Consider the following 15,876-nt stretch of genomic DNA (forward strand, 5'->3'; position numbering starts at 1 on the left):
TCACCCGCGGTTCCCACACTGTGGGCTATAAGATGCAACTCAGCCCAACTGGGCCGTCTGGCGCGCCGGGAGGGAGCTCGTTTGTTCACCGGCTTCTCCCACTCAGTCACTCATCCGTTCGGTCGCTCACTCGTTCATTTACTCATCCCCTCGTTCACAAAGAGAGAGAAGGAGCCTACCTGTCAATGATCACGGGGTCTGACGGAGTCTCGTTCCTGTTTCCACAGCTTTTCTTGTCACAGCATCGGCTGCAAAATAAAAGGAGAGACAAGTGCGTGTGAGAGCGGGCGATGCTACATAAATAAAAATAAATAAATTAATAATGCACACACGAGCACATACATTTATCAAGCTCCTCGGAGTAATTTTGATAGTTGGGGAAGAAGGGGTGGGGGGGGGGGAATTGCCCTGAGATTTCCTTCACTCAATCTCACCATTTCATTGATGCTGATGGCTGATAAAACTGGTGAAAACAACATGTTGTGTTGTTTGGCTTAGTGTTGCAGGGGAGGGGAGTGGGGATTGGGCCAGGAGGCAGGGGAGTCACTTTTCACAGCTTCAGCTTTTGTTTACCTCTAATTGCCAAGCTGCTATTTCTGAGGGAGATGCAAGGTGCCACCCTCAACCAATATTTCTGCAGGGCATTTATCAATTATGGCCTCAAAAGCACTAATCTATCTTCCACCACATGTTTCAGCCCCCCCCTCCAGCCTATAGCTAGCCGCCTTGCCCGTCTTTGATTGGGACTTGAATCAGAAGTGCAAAAAAATAAACAAATAAATCATCCCCGGCTTCCATTTGAAATGAAAACATATAAACATATGAGAATAAGATTGATTTATGCCATATGGCGGGGGGAGAAAAACAAGATTTTGTGTGAAGCGACTGATAGTCAACAACACATTATTTAAATGTCTGATTTACATGACTCTCCAGCAGCAATAATAAAGATGTGCTTTATAGCCAAGGCACCGCAGAGTGTTTGAGCAAAAAGTATAATTCAAAAACTAGGCTTTAAAAAAAAAAACAACAAGATTATTCTTATTATGACTATCTTCTCATCTGATTAAGTACTAGACTTCCTTATTCATCAGCTCGTCACACCTCTTCCTGACATGGAAAATATTACCTATGCAGCACGAGCGTATTCAAAGTGTCAGAAATAAGTGATGGATGCATGTAGAAATGGAGCGTGAGTGATGAGTTTATGCAGAAAAGGGGAGAAAAAAAACAAGAAAGACAAATGATTCTCAGATCTCCTGCTGCACTTCCTCTCAACCGGTGACTCCGACAATGCACCGGTGCAACAAAGGAGAGGTTAACCCACAGTATCCAAATTCAGCGTCCACAAAGCTCGCGCCGGGCTGCACAATAACAACAAAAGGCGCCTTCTACACCCCCCCCCCCCTTCCCCCACTCCCGTTAGCGTCAGTGACACCGCTGAATGGCGGCGCAATATGAGAGGTTGAGATTTATGCGGTTAAATGACGCTAAAAGGCCGGCTGATCATTGTTGACAGGTGGGATCAGACCAGAAACTAAAGCGGGGGGGGGGGGGGGGTGAAAGAGAGCTGATGCATGGAAACTAATAGGAAACACGTTGTCTGGAGGCTGATTCCTTAAAATATAAAAGTATAAATGAGGAATAAAATGACCTGCATGATGTGTCACCTCATGGGCTGATTCTGGCTTCACTGCTAATGACAGTCAGCTCACTGTCACTGCCCTTTAGATTGATATCAAAGTTGAATCACATCATATCAAAGTTGGAAATGACAGGAGCCCCCCCTCCACCCCATCGGTCTCTCCCCCCCCCCCTCCTGAAGGACCCATGGGACAGCCTGCACTGCTGCACCACCTCAGCAATGACAAAACTTATCAGGGGAAGAGGAAATGCTCCAAAAGCAAATAACTAAATGAGGATTCCTGCTTACCTGCACATGATTTCGTGGGTGAGGAGCACTCTGTTCATTTCCGGATTCTTGTCCTGGCCCTCATAGATGATGGCCTTTGAGGGGCAAATGAGATGGAAATACAGTGAAAATCCAAACACGTTAATTCGGAGAAACTCGGAAATAATTAGACCCACATGTGAGCTGGTTTAGTAAAAATAAATTAGGCCATGAGCGCATTTGATGACAGGGCAGCAGAATATATTACCCCAGTGCAAAGGGCATCAGAGAAACCTGCTTATACCGCACTCTGATCATCCTATCAATTAATAAGTCCAAAACCGGCAAAACACACCCAATAATATTCATAATAAAAGCAGCAATTCACCAACGCGTTCAATACAATTAAAAATAGCACACTGACCAGAATAATTATGATAAATGCCGGTTATTTATTTATTTATTAATTTCGATAATATCCCGTGGCTCAGACAGACAGACCGAGAATAAAAGGGGGGGACAGACAGATTTTCCTAAGGAGAGATCCAATAGAAGTGTCATCAATATGCTTATAATCTGGGGATATTTGGGGGAAAGTGTTAATGGGCAATCTGTTGTTTATTTTGAGCCGCTAACAATGATCTTTCTGTGGATAAAAAGCGGTGTCTGGCGGTACGGTTGAGTAATTTTTGAGCATTGGCTGAAACAGATGGCGTGGAGCTATCAGTTCTGCCGCTCTTCTCTCCCTCCCTCCATCCCTCCCTCCTTCTTCTCCCCCATTTCTGAGGATATAGACACTTTACTGCTCCTATGGTGAACCGGCACCGGCGGGGGACAAAACGCCGTCGTTAGGGAGAAATTGCATTTATTTATTTATTTGTTTGTTTTAATTTGAAACGCAAGCAGGGAAAAAAATAAAATTTTAAAAAATAAACAGCGTCTTATGTTATCCGGGGGCTTTTTCTAATATCATCCCTGATATTTTCAGCACATTTCCACGCGCCTTTGATTGGATTTTATGAAGTGACACATCTGAACCAGGTCGCGTCACTGTCGCTCCTCAGAGCTGTCCTATTTAACCTGATGTATTTCTTTCCTCTTTTTTCCCAGCCGATTATCTATATTGCTTTGATTTATGTGGCTATTCGCAGCTGTAGAAACACAAATCCATAAATTGCTTGTTCCGCGTCATTGACTCGGAACATTCGCGCAGGAATGTTGCCTGTGACCACCGGTCCAGGCTTCACGGCTCTATTGCAGAATCCTGCACCTCAACTCTCAGGCAAAGGTGGGGGAAAAAAGAGAAACTGGAATCGCAGGGCAGAAATAACCGCTCCTGATTTTATTTCCATAATTATCCTTGCAATTGCAAATATTTACGTTGGCTTAATTGAGTCGCGCTACTAATATTTTATACGCTGGGTTTTAAAACCCAGGCAGATGTTTGCGGAGAAATGGGGATGAAATGCAACTTAATATAAAGGTATATATTTTTTATGAGCTTATTTTATTTTATTTTTGTCACCCCTGACTGTGTGGGAGAGCTCGTATTAGCTCATATTAGACCAGAAGAAGTGTTTAAAATTTAATGTTGAGCAAACTGAGCCCGCAACTAACCCTAAATCTGACAGACTAAAATTGACTTTAGAGTCTTGAAATATGATACGGCCACGCATAAACAACCGCAACGGAGGCTGTCTGCTCTCGTTACACCGGTAATTTGATTTTGACATAACTGATTTTTTTTTACCACCATTATCGTTTTTTGTTGCTGTTGGGGCGACAATTTCCACGACGCGTTGGTTGTGCACAGGGCGCACGGTGCACCGTGTTGCACTGTGTGTTTAGAAAAAGAGAAAAAGAGAGAAAGAAAGAAAAAGTGCAACAGCAACTTACCTGCTTTGTCATGGAATCGATTAACCGAATGTAAAGATCCTGTTCTGTTCTGACGCCTGGGGAAGAGAAAGAAGAACAGCTCGTGAATTTGGAAGATTTGTACTCAATAAATAAAATAAAATTTACACGGTGCAACGGGAAGATTGTTAGAGCAGTTCGCGTTAATTGCTGTGAATATTTTACACGTGTTTTTTTATGCAGACAGATGTTCCGGAGGTATATTTTTGCACGTGTTTCCAAAATACGAACTCACCATTGCTGTACAATAACTGTAGTTTGTAATGTATCCCATTGTTAGTTTTTTCACTGTTTGGTTCCTGCAGGAGACAACAATTAGCAAAAATATCACCGTTACACAAGTCTCATCAACTGTTGGTAGGAAATATTTCAAAGAGCTTTCAAAAAGAGACCGACAAAACATTTACAATTTTAATCGATTTTACGCGTGACAAGTTCCCTTAGCAATCCAATTTTGCTGAACATAATTTCGGTGCATATGCCGATTAAGTGCACGGTTGCAAGTCTTTTGGTGTTTTTTTTTCTTCTAAAACACAAATCTTACTTTTTCCTTCTCCACAAAGTCCACAAAAGCTGTCCTTTCGATCTCCACCGGCTGACCCTGTCTGTCATACAGCGCCAGGACGAAATGGAAAAAATTGGATTTTCTGAGGTTGGAAGGGGGCTGCTTTTCATAATGTGCCCGTGCCAAGCCGACACCGCTGCGGGGAGAAAACAAGAGACCATCTCGGTTAAGCAGCGGACACCGGGGATGCTAGATGATGGAGACGCTGATGGAAAACATTGGAGATGCAGGCGCACGCTCGAGCGTACGGGGGAGATTTCTTGATTTGTCACAATAATGGGTAATCTGATGTAATGAAAGAAGGGAAAAGCCGAAGGGGGGGCATTTATTGGGAGACCGTAATTGATACAGAGTATTCAGGGGATTGAGGGGTCGATATGATGAGGAGGGAATGCGTGAGAAAATTCAGATGCTTTTGGCATGCGTACCTTTGGGCGGCCGTGTGTGCATCCACCACCCCAGCTGTGTGCATCCAGGAGCGGACCGAGTTCAGTCCACCCAGCGGTTCCTCCTTCATCGTCGTCCCACCCCGCGGTATAGTTTCCTGAATCCCAAACATTTAGGACGATTTGCGTGGGGGAGGAAAAAAAAACAGCCTCCTGCGAAATTAGGGAGGAAAATAAACGTCCAAGCGCGTTATCCTTTGGGTTGTCTCTCTTTTTTTTCACGGGATAAGTCGCGACAGCCGACTTGCGAGGGAAAACCCGGTCCACAGGTCTTGCCTCCCTCTTCAGTCCGTCCGATGTGAACAATTCTCAAAGTGCTGTACTTAGTTAGAGCGGTATCCACAGACTGGAAAAGTGAATTGTTCAATAGACAGGATTTTTTTTGTGTGTGTTGCTATTGTTCCGCTTTTTTCTCTTTTTTTTCGTGCTATTCACAGAAAAATCGATGGCGGTTGTTTGTGTTTGTGGGTGATGCTGCTCTCAAAGTGCCCACATCCCTGAAGCGCCGCATCCAAAACCTTCAGGACTTCTCGTTGAGTAAAAAAAAAACCCCACTCCTGCAAAAGGTGCTGCTGCTTCTCCACAAGACAAACACAGGCAAAGGCTGATCACCAGCGGAGGTGTTCCTCGTACACAGGAGAGGCGGATAAGGGGCCCTTTTCGCGTCGTGCACGATGGATGGGAACATGCAAAACTAAGCCCTCTTTCCCCGAGGACTGAAATCTTTCCCGGGAGCCAAAACTCTAAACCCACGGGAGAGGCGCTGTCAGAATATGACGCACAGGGGGCGTGGTTTTGACCATATATGGTGCGCTGACGGTTCCTGTCGAGCCGTGGCGCTGCGCCGCCGAAGCGCAGCCCTATAGTGCTGCAGCCATGAGAAACACTCTTTCGCTCCACTTTTCCTCTTGCTTAGGCCCTATACGTGGTGAGTTTGATTTTTTTAATGATATGGAAAATTCAGCCGGGTGTAACCCTCACACATAATGAGGAAAAAAAAAAAAAAACCCAACATAATATCATCGCTTATTATTCAGAGTTGGCCTAACGACAGCAAATTCTGTGATTAATTGTATTATATTGGATTAAAATTAATAGCATCCGACATATTTATTCGATTAAACCGGCCATTATTATTGCAGATTGACTTGATGAGATTATTTGTTCAGTGCATCGGGAAGCATATCGGTAGTTTTGCGAATATAAGTTTCAGTATTAAGAGATCATATTTTATTTAATTGATATGTTGTTATTTTGTTAAACTCCGACGAAGATTGTCTTGTTGTAATCATTAAATAAAAGGCTCATTTCAGAAAATTAGATATGATATTAAATCTATACATTCAAATAAGCTTTCATTGAGGTTTGTTTAAAAAAAATACAATCCATTGTGGACTTTTTCGTGTTTATTTGCATTTATTGCCGAGCGTGAAATATGAGCTAAGTTTCATCAGTTTCTTAGCAACCATTTTATTAAGGTGGAATCAATCACATCAATTTGCCATTTACAGAACACACAGCCCGATCTTCTGACCTCTGAATATATAAATATATATAAGACTTCTTTATCACATTAAACAAACTTAAGGAAAACGATTCTGTGTCTTTTTTATTAAATTTTACGCACGTCCCGTAAAAAGAGATCAGGAACATCTTCATCATTTTTAAAGAGCCCAACCGCCTCCGTATCCGACCCTGTCCGGACGGGGCAGGCGAGCAATTCGGTTCATTAGTGGTGAAAAGGAGGAGAGGATGGAGGGAGCGAGGGGAGGGTGCGAGGAAGAGAGATGTGTGCTGTATCCTGAGCAATCTATCTAGCTGGTGCTGAGGGTTAATAGCTGCTGCCAAAGATAAGTGAATTATAAGCTGTTGCTCTCACCTCCACACAATCTATTGCCAAATTACTGGGTCACAAAATGCAAATATTTCTCTTTTTTTATTGTTCAATTGAAAACAAAACGTGGTGAAAATAATAGCAATAAGCCAGGAATTAAAACGGGCTATTGGAAAAATGAAATTAAAAAATCGCCCTTTCGATTGTAGTGCTCTTTATCCTCGCTTTTGCGCACAACTCTGCCTTTTCTGTACGATTTCGCGTCCCGCTTATTAGAAGTTAACCCCTGATTACACGCACCAGGGCGATTTAAATCTGATTATCAAATTAGGAGACTTTGAGACAAATCCTCTTAGATCTGATACTGTTGACTGGAGAGGGAAAATGGATCTCCACAGCCGTCACGTAGGTAACGATGCTGTCCTGAAAGGGAGTTTTAAACCGTATTTGACAACAAATGCAGCTGCCCCGCTATTTCTGAAGATATTAGAGGAAAATGAATGCAAATCTGTGTGCAGGAGCCATCTGGACGTGGAGAGAGGGAGTCAGCTGCTGCACACACTGAGGCTCGGAGCCTGAATCCGTCTCAGCTCATTCTGTGGGATCATCTGCGTGGTGGGCTCACACCGTGGAAAATGCGCTCTCCATCATTAGGTGAAAGCGTTCGCGTCAAAAGAAAAGGAAATGTGGATTCCCGGCTTGTGTGTGCGTGCGTGAGGGAAAAGTTTGCCCTGGTGCGGGTCTGGGGTGGTCTTTTTACATCTCTTTTAATTCCCCCCTCACTCCCTTTTTTGTTTTTTGGGTTTTTTTTTAAAATTATAATTAAATGTTTCTTAGGTGAGTGGAGGGCGACAAGTGTGGGGAAGCCGACCCCTGCACACGAGCCAGGCTGGAGCTCTAAATGACCAGTGGATGAGGCGGGGGCAGCCGCCACGACAATGAATGAATTCCCTCCACAAGATTTTTAGGTGCGACCGCTGGTATTTTGAACCTGGACGCGTGCCCCCCCCCCCCCCCCCGTAAAAAATGTCCACGATGACTTTGAGAGACTCCCGTCTCGGCGGGATGAGCCTCGACCGCACTGAGGGTGACGTCTTCTTTTGTGTGTGTGTGTGCGTGTGTGTGTGTGTGCGTGTGTGTGTATGTGTGAATTTACAGGGCAAGGACCTCATGATCTCCTTAAATTTGCATGTAAATGGCGACATCAGCCTATACGCGTGCCAGGGGCCAGCGGGCCTCCCAGATGTCAAGCCAAAGTCAATCAGGCGGCCGCTGCCCAGCTGTCCATCGATGCACTTTATTGGGACAACACTTTCATTATGCTCACCTGCATTGTTTCCTAATGAATCGATTGGCAGGGAAAAAAGAAAAGAGGACGGAAAGAAAGAGAAATCTTATTATTAGCAGCCACTAAGCAAGTGCGCTCACGGCTTTATCACAGAGGTTGTTTTAAAGTGATCCTCTCATCATGAAATATTAATCACACGCCTTCAGTTAAACGCATCACTTCTATACGGGAGAAACAGGCAGACAGCCCACTTATTGTTTACAGCAACTTACAGTGTTCGCGCATTTGTGTGGAGATGGAAGATTTCTGCGTAACTTCAGTTTTCCTCATAAATTTATTCACACGCGTGAGGGGAAATATGAGAGCACCTTTACGCAATTTCACTTTTAGCTGTCACGTTCACAAGTTTTTGCTGCACTTTTGAAACGTATGTGCACATTTTAATTGTTAAAAGAATAATAATGATGATAATAAATTCCATTAGTAAAATGCTCTTTATAATGATTCTCCTTAAGGTCTGATATAAAACTGCCCTTGCGTATTCAGTGGGCTATTTTTAATAGGCCTTTGTTAAAATAAAATCGACTCGGTGTTTCCAATCACAGTTTAAGCAAAGATAATTGGTAAAGAGTGACGAGATCAATGGCGGAGGCTGTTGGTGCCAGGCAGCCGCGGCTGATAGACAGACAGCGCCCCTCGTTGGTTACACTTGAGATCATGGTGCCGATATCAAGCAGCTGTGTTCTGCAGTGACAAAGACAGACAAATCTCCACATAGCTTTATCCATTACATCTAACATGCCCTACACGGACCACATATGGTGGCTGGATTTCAGAGGAAATGTGTGGAAATATTTAAAGCATTTTGCAGCAGACCGGAAAATAAAATGCAGCGACGCCTACACAATTAGCTTTTTAAAATGAATAAAATTATTATTATTATTATTATTATTATTATTATTATTATTATTATTATGTTTCTTTTGATTTGACTTTTTTTTTTAAATAAATGCATAAATCTATCCCGATTGTAGGAACAAAAAGTGTGATTTTGTCTGACACGCCGCTGATGTGACCTCACATTTCGTCACTAACTTGTGTCTGAGCGCTCATGTTAATTGTGCGCGGTGGTGAGTTCTGTCAAGGGCATTTGCCCGTGCGCACGATTTGCATTTCCATTCTGCTGCGGAGAAGATGAGAGAGTTTCCTGCGCGGTTTCGAGCCTCGCGGCGCAATCTGTGGGCGAATTACATTTAAAGAAGGCGAGAGAAATTAAATAAGAAACCGGGACCACTTCAGGGCTATTAACATCTAAAATATCCCCTGGAAATTTGGACCGAAAGTACACAGGACCGACTATCCAGCGTACCTTCGCCCCCATCTTGATTGTGTCCATCATTGCTTTGTAGGCCCTTCCGGAAGTCTTTATTTAAAATGTGCATATTTCTAGATGATGGACGTGAGGTAAACGTGATCATTCAGACCTAAATCGGAAGCCATTAAGTTTTAATACGGGCGCATTAATACCAAAACTGACGTTCAGCAAAACGGGCGTAAAAATAACCGACTCTGAAGGTCATTGAACGTCTCATCAGTAAATATGATGTGGGCACATGTTGCACTGGGCACTGTGGCCTTCAAAACGGAGGCATCAGCTTTAACCTTGCCTCTTTTTTTATTAAAAAAAAGAAAATGAAAAAAATGTGTGTTTGCATGTGTGTGTGTGCATGTGGCTCGGTGCTCAGGAGAACTTTAACTTGGTTGTTGACCCCTGTGATGGAGCTACTGCCAACTTCCAGCCACACTGGCTCAACCTGCAGGATTTACTGACATCAAAATCTATATTTGCCTGCACGTTGCGCGGGCTTGCATTTAATTCGCCGGGATTACCATCAGACGTGACGGTGATTGACAGGATGCGCCCAACAAGCCGCTGCTGCTAAATAGCTGGATTCTATTCGGATATTCCTCATTGGGAACGGCGCTACTATGAACAAAAATGTTAATTATGATGTCAAGACGGAGGGACTCAAGGTGAAAGCTGCTCTGCAAAAGCTAAAAATAATCCACAGCGGTTTACAGCACGATCGCAGAAGAGTGTGAGTGGCAAGGGACCCTTTTCCTGCAACAAAGAGGTGGAAAAGAGGTAAATGAATTCGAGGACAAGCCAGGTTCTGCTCTGCCTTTGTTTTCATCCACACTTGCCCTGTCCCTATTTTCCAACCTCTCCCTTTTTCCTCGCTTTTAGAAGTGCTGCAAATTGTATAATGGTGGTCTTTGTTCTGCGGAGTGGAGCCACATGAATAGCCATCCCCAGCACACACACACACACACACACACACACACACACACACACACACTGACAAACTGATCATCTTAAAAAAGCAACGCCCTGGTGCTCGCTTGGCCTACTTTCCAGAGCAGCGCTGGGACGTGGGAAGAGGAATAGAATTCGAGGGAGGATGTTCTCGCACTCTGGGAAACATTGAGTGTGGCGAATGTGATGCACATAAACACAGCCTTTGCATTGTCAACCTTGGCCTGCGTTTGCCCCACATAACTAGTCCCCACGTGCGCCGCCGTCCTCCTTGACTTTGCAATTGAAATCCTGGGAAGATTATGCCGGAGCTAAAAGAGGCAGACTCCGGGGCGGGATTCCGATCGTCGATTCCTGTTGGATTTCGCCGCATTATGACATATAGCGTGCCATCTGCTACGCTTCCTGTGACGAGTTCTGGGCCCGCGGACGGGAACATCGCCGCGCCGAGGCCTCGGACGGATGGCGCTGATCAATCTTTAACATTTCCACCCTCGGCGTATGCAGATGTGAGCGCGGGGGACCCCCGTAATCCAGAACACATGGGAACATTCCGAGCGCGGGCCGGTAACAACCCTAACTTTCGCTAAACAGACTTGCCGAAGCGCCAGATAATCTGGGGCTTCCACGTACACCGCCTAACCAAATGTCGACATCTGTGAGGGTGTGCATAAAGAAAAGCTCCGCGGAGGAGCGGGGGGGATAATAATCTTAGTTCCCCTCACCTTCAGCTTGCCCATAGGGGTTTAAAAGGGAGATGAAGAAATCCTATGCAAACATGCCAAGTCAAATTTTCACTTGAAATGTGACATGGAGGCAAAGGCCAACCTTGGCGCATCGCTAATGTGGCTGCACGTATTTTGAGCTTCCAGTGCCCCTGGATGTAAACAACTGATGTATTCAATCCTTGCTTGCAGCTCTGACTCATTACGCGTGCACGCTCTTCGTCTCCTCCTTCTCTATTTGTTGTTTTTTTTTACTCTGGACGTACCTACAGAGCAAAGGTGGAGAGCCCAAAGACGATCACACATCCAAACAACCCCCACCCCCCCACCCCCAGCAGCCTCCGTGATCGTCAGCTTTGCTCTCATGAGGAACATACAAAGTTTGAGCATCTGTTCCATCATGTAGTCTTTGTTGAGAAATTAAATATTGAACTGATCTAGTGTACCATGAATGTTTCACTCACACAGTGATTAGACAGACTGGAGAGGCAAGACATCGCCGCGCGTTACAATCCATTTTAATACGCCGCCTCTGTCTTTAAGTGTTTCCTGCTCCACAATTCAGCGCCGGGGCCGAAAACAGCCTTTTGGAATTGTGTTTCAATTAGGCCCAAGTTGTGTGTGTGATTCCAGAACACCAATTATCTCCCGTGTAAACCAGTGCACACGCAAACACACGCACAAACACACACACACACACACACGCACGCTGGGGCCCAGCTGATGGACTTCATTTAAAAAACAAAAAAGTACAATCAAGTAAATGTCTTAATGTCGTCGAGAAAACTTCCCGACAATTAAGGAAAATGCCAAGAGAAAACTCTGGGTGTTGTTCGGAGTTTTTCTGGCCGTTGTAGAACACCTGAGCAGGATGAGGGAACACGCAGGAGGGAGAAGGAACCGGTATCATCACACGGATCATAAAATGGTGTCGTGAGTAGTCTTTTGTCTGGATCCAGAGCAGAGTTCTGTTGCTAAAGGGAAGGACAAAAGGAGAAGGCGCCACGGGTATAAGGTTCCCCCGAGCGACAATGCTGAAAGTTTCAACTTGCAGCACATGGGTGTAACTTTAACTGGAATCACGCGGATCAAAGGCCCAACAAACAAAGTGGGTGGAAATGCTGGAGGAGCATCTGCGCCGCAGTGAAGGACAGGCTCACCGGAGAGGGAGCGAGGCAGACCAGTGATGAAGCACACAAGTCAGGCAATCATGGCTAATTACCCAGCCCGCGTTGGGTGAACTCAAAGGGCAGCGCGGTCCGATCAATGAAATTATTATGATTATCGCTCATTTATAATGGAAAAATCACTCCGAACCGCCAGGAAAAGGAAAGTTAGGAGACATGAAGTGAAATTTAAGTGGGATCCGCGGTTTTTGTCAATGCTTTGTGCACATTTATGAAGAGGAGCACATCTCACTCCTCTTATTTATTTTTTTTTTTTGTTTGAGAGAGGCAGCGAATTATTCAGCTCAGCCTCTTTAAATAAGGAACACGGCCTTGGAATTTGCGGGGCTTACGGCAACTCATCAGGTTAGATCAGCGCGGCGTGGCTGTGTAACCTTTACACCGCCGTTGAACCCGCACGTACACGTGTTATGAAAGGTCCCCATGGCGCTCTGCTCTTCTGACACGGATTTGAAGACTTGCCACTTTATTAGCTGGTAAGCCCCCCCAATACTTGTTCTATACAGCGGAGGCCCGTGTTATGAGCTGGCTCCTCATTGTCTTGTGTTATTAGAAGAAGAGTCTGCAGCAGTCTGGCGTCGCCCCCGGAGACCACCCTGACTGCTTGGAGGGAGGCTACAAGTGCAATTTAACCCATCTTATTTACAATATGATCTGTTACAAAGACATCACTGCTGCCGGGATTCACATTTAATATATTGCCTAAGTCTGATTCTCCTCTTCTTCATCTTCCTCCATTGATTTGGGTGCGTGGGGGGGGGGGGGGGGGTCTCCCCCTAGTTTACCTGAGTCTTTTTAGAGGCACCTGCCACGTTCGGCGGGATGGAACAGAGCTCCATTTGCATCGTCTGCATCTCTCTAACTCGGGACTTTCTCATCTGCAGCTAGAATCCGGAGCCATTGCATCATCCTCGCAGCTAATTAAAAGCGTGAAGTTTCGCGCGGTGTTGCAAACATTTGCTGCGGGGGGAAACTTGCAGTGTGCGGCCATCAGACGCGCGCAGGTCTCCGGTATGGAAATCGCGAGCTGACGGTGAATAATAAGTGCCATAGTGCCATCTAGTGCACGAATATGCACACTGACGAATGACAGTCTGAAGGTAAAATCCCCCGAACGGTATAGAGCTCACACGCACAAGAAATAATTTAGCAGATAATGCAGTTTACTGTGTGCACGGTCGCTGGCGCGCCTCATTGTGAGCTCTGACTCCTGGCAATGACCACATTGAAAAGTTCCAGTCAGAGGGGAAATAAAGATGGAGACAAAGGTTTTGTCTTCCAAGCCAGGACTCCGACAACCCTCGGTGGTGGAGGGCCGCGAGGATAATCTCCTTCAAACAATGAGGCGATGTCGGAGGCTCCGCATGCAAATTATAGCATCTAAATTACAAAGACGTGCACAGACCTCAAGTCATCCAGACCCGTATCTCACTCACGGAGGCCTCCTGGCTGCGAGGTTGCCAGAAGATGCCGTAGAAACAACAGAACAGAAATAATAGGAGAGAAAGCACACACGCACAGATACACACACACACACAAACGCACAAGCACACAGAGGCCAAAACAAGAGTCTTGAATAATTGATTGTGTTTATCTTTGCTGTCTTTGTGTGTGTGTGTGTGTGTGGGGGTGTGTGTGTGTGTGTGTGTGTGTGTGTGTGTGTGTGTGTGTGAGTGTGTGTAAGAAAAAAAACATAGACAGTTAAAGACTGAAGGTCTGGATAGTGCTTATGCCCCAGAGCAGAGCAGACACTGGCCAGTGGTTTCTGTCTGATGGACCGTGTGTGTGTGTGTGTGTGTGTGTGTGTGTGTGGAGAAGGGGGGGTGAGTGTGTGTGTTTGTGCATGGGTATGTGTGTAGAAATCCAGTTTGTGATGAACCCAGTCATTGCATCTGATCTAGTTAAAGCTGCTTTAAATATGATGAGCCAAGGAAATCTTTTCCAGGAGAATAAAGAGCAGTAAAGAGTTTTAGGGTAACAAACGCTCAGTGTTAAACATCTCGGGAAGAGAAAAGGTGTGTTGTAAGATGTTAAAAAAAGTCAATATACCTTCATTTTGTCTGTGCTGGTAATGAGCCATAGTTTCTGGGGAAAATGGCTGCTTCTCCGGAGGCGCCGTGTCTACTGAATGTGGCCCTGATCCTGGATAAAACAGAAAGCTCACCAATCAATCTCTCCAGGTTGCCCACAGCCAGAGAAAGCAGCTGCACCACATGTTTGCCTTGCGCGATAGCGACAAGTTAACATACGGGCAGCACAGTAACCATCCACAAGCAGCCTCTAGCTGTCTTATAATGAATTCCCAAAGGGATGGGGAACTATCAGAGTCAGTGGTGTTACTGGAGGCTCGGAATAAAGTCAACACCTCTCCTTATACCTGATGAAGCTACGCAACGGCACCACTCTCTCTCTCTCTCTCTCTCTCTCTCTCTCTCACACACACACACACACAGTCACAGGCACAACATTGAACTTGAAAAATAGCAACAACCTTGCACACACAACAATTAAGTGTTTCGGTTAATTCCATCACAAACTGGGCTGGTTCCAGCCAGGAATGGACAGTGTTTATGGATCTAACAGGGAATGACTGCCCAGGTTTGATCTAATACGCAGCAACAGCAGCAACATTTCATGTCAAATTTGGCCTTTTATGCCCATCAACACTTGATGAATCAAACATGTTGGCTACTGTTTCATCAAACAGAACAAGAGAGCTAAAACACGCCTCCTCTCACGAAAGTCAAGGATGTTCCAAGTGCTTCTTGAAATAACCCCGTTTTGCCACCACCGGAGGCACCTAGCTTTAATTAAAAAGACATTAGCAACCAATTATCACCCAAATCTGCTGACGCACAGAAGACGCTGAACAAATGTCAGCGTCAGTGAGTGGATCCGTCTGTTCAAGCTGCTGCTGCTGCAGGTGAAGGTTCACCTTTATATAAATAACTACACAGGTAAAGGGTTGCTCACCTCCAGCTCCACTCTGCTGCTCCCTCAGGGACGCTGTGGGAGTCGTGGGAGGGATGTGGAAGGTTTTGGTGTGATGTGGTCCAGGTGTTTCTGGGTGGATGCCTCTGGATTGACTTGTCACCCCCACAACAATCTGCAGATGCACACACGCACAGGGACACGCACCGTTCTTTCAAAGAAAGTAGGCCTCAAAAACACTTATTTGACCAAAACAATTGTTTTTTTTAATCCCATTTTTATGCAAGATGCTATTTTAACACTAATGTATTAGCATGTGTGCACCAGAGGACCTTATTTCTGTAAAAATAAAAGTGTATTTCTATCAACACTGAGAAGAAAATGTGTGTGCGTTCTCTTTTAGCACCATGAAGTGACCCAGTTATTACACGTTCTCGATCTTCGTCAGCATTTGCCATTTTGTTGTTTGGGGACTTGAGTATTTTATGTCTCCACCCAGTTTTTTTTTTGATAACGCAAACCCTCGGAGGGTAGCGTTAAAGGAGAAATAAGCACAAAAGTAAATACCTTGGTGCTGATGTTTATCTTTGCATGCATATTTTACACCATGCACGGATATAAATAAGTGGCAAACTTTCTCGTAAAGGGTTTGTTTTCGCTAAATCAAAGTGATAGTTTTAGGCACTCTGTGAATAGATCAATTTAGGCCTATATAGACATAAAAATATGTATGAATTATCCTTCAGCCATTATATATAACCTCCTCGCGTAGGTTAAC

At 44.9% G+C, this 15,876-nt stretch overlaps 1 protein-coding gene and 1 long non-coding RNA gene across 7 annotated transcripts in view; one reads left to right on the top strand and one right to left on the bottom strand.

Moving 5' to 3' along the window:
* ebf3b (EBF transcription factor 3b) overlaps window positions 1-5,515 on the bottom strand; it is a 66,028-nt gene extending 60,513 nt beyond the window's left edge. The window contains exons 1-6 of one of the 6 annotated variants that reach the window (XM_029834707.1): window positions 4,799-5,515; window positions 4,350-4,506; window positions 4,041-4,104; window positions 3,788-3,843; window positions 1,934-2,007; window positions 180-248 (exon numbers count right to left, since the gene is read on the bottom strand). In XM_029834707.1, the coding sequence (XP_029690567.1) occupies window positions 180-248; window positions 1,934-2,007; window positions 3,788-3,843; window positions 4,041-4,104; window positions 4,350-4,506; window positions 4,799-4,929 (551 nt within the window). In that variant the 5' untranslated portion in view covers window positions 4,930-5,515. The remainder of the gene's footprint in view (window positions 1-179; window positions 249-1,933; window positions 2,008-3,787; window positions 3,844-4,040; window positions 4,105-4,349; window positions 4,507-4,798) is intronic. The other 5 variants (XM_029834709.1, XM_011603238.2, XM_029834708.1 and 2 more) reach the window with 5 other exon arrangements.
* Window positions 5,516-5,624: 109 nt separating this feature from the next.
* On the top strand, window positions 5,625-8,920 carry LOC105416355 (uncharacterized). Its single transcript, XR_964510.2, has 4 exons — window positions 5,625-5,744; window positions 7,169-7,384; window positions 7,488-7,618; window positions 7,809-8,920. It is a non-coding gene; the product is annotated as an uncharacterized lncRNA (long non-coding RNA).
* The last annotated feature ends 6,956 nt before the right edge of the window (window positions 8,921-15,876 follow it).

The sequence above is a fragment of the Takifugu rubripes genome, chromosome 4 (assembly GCF_901000725.2).
Source record: "Takifugu rubripes chromosome 4, fTakRub1.2, whole genome shotgun sequence".
Lineage (NCBI taxonomy): Eukaryota > Metazoa > Chordata > Actinopteri > Tetraodontiformes > Tetraodontidae > Takifugu > Takifugu rubripes.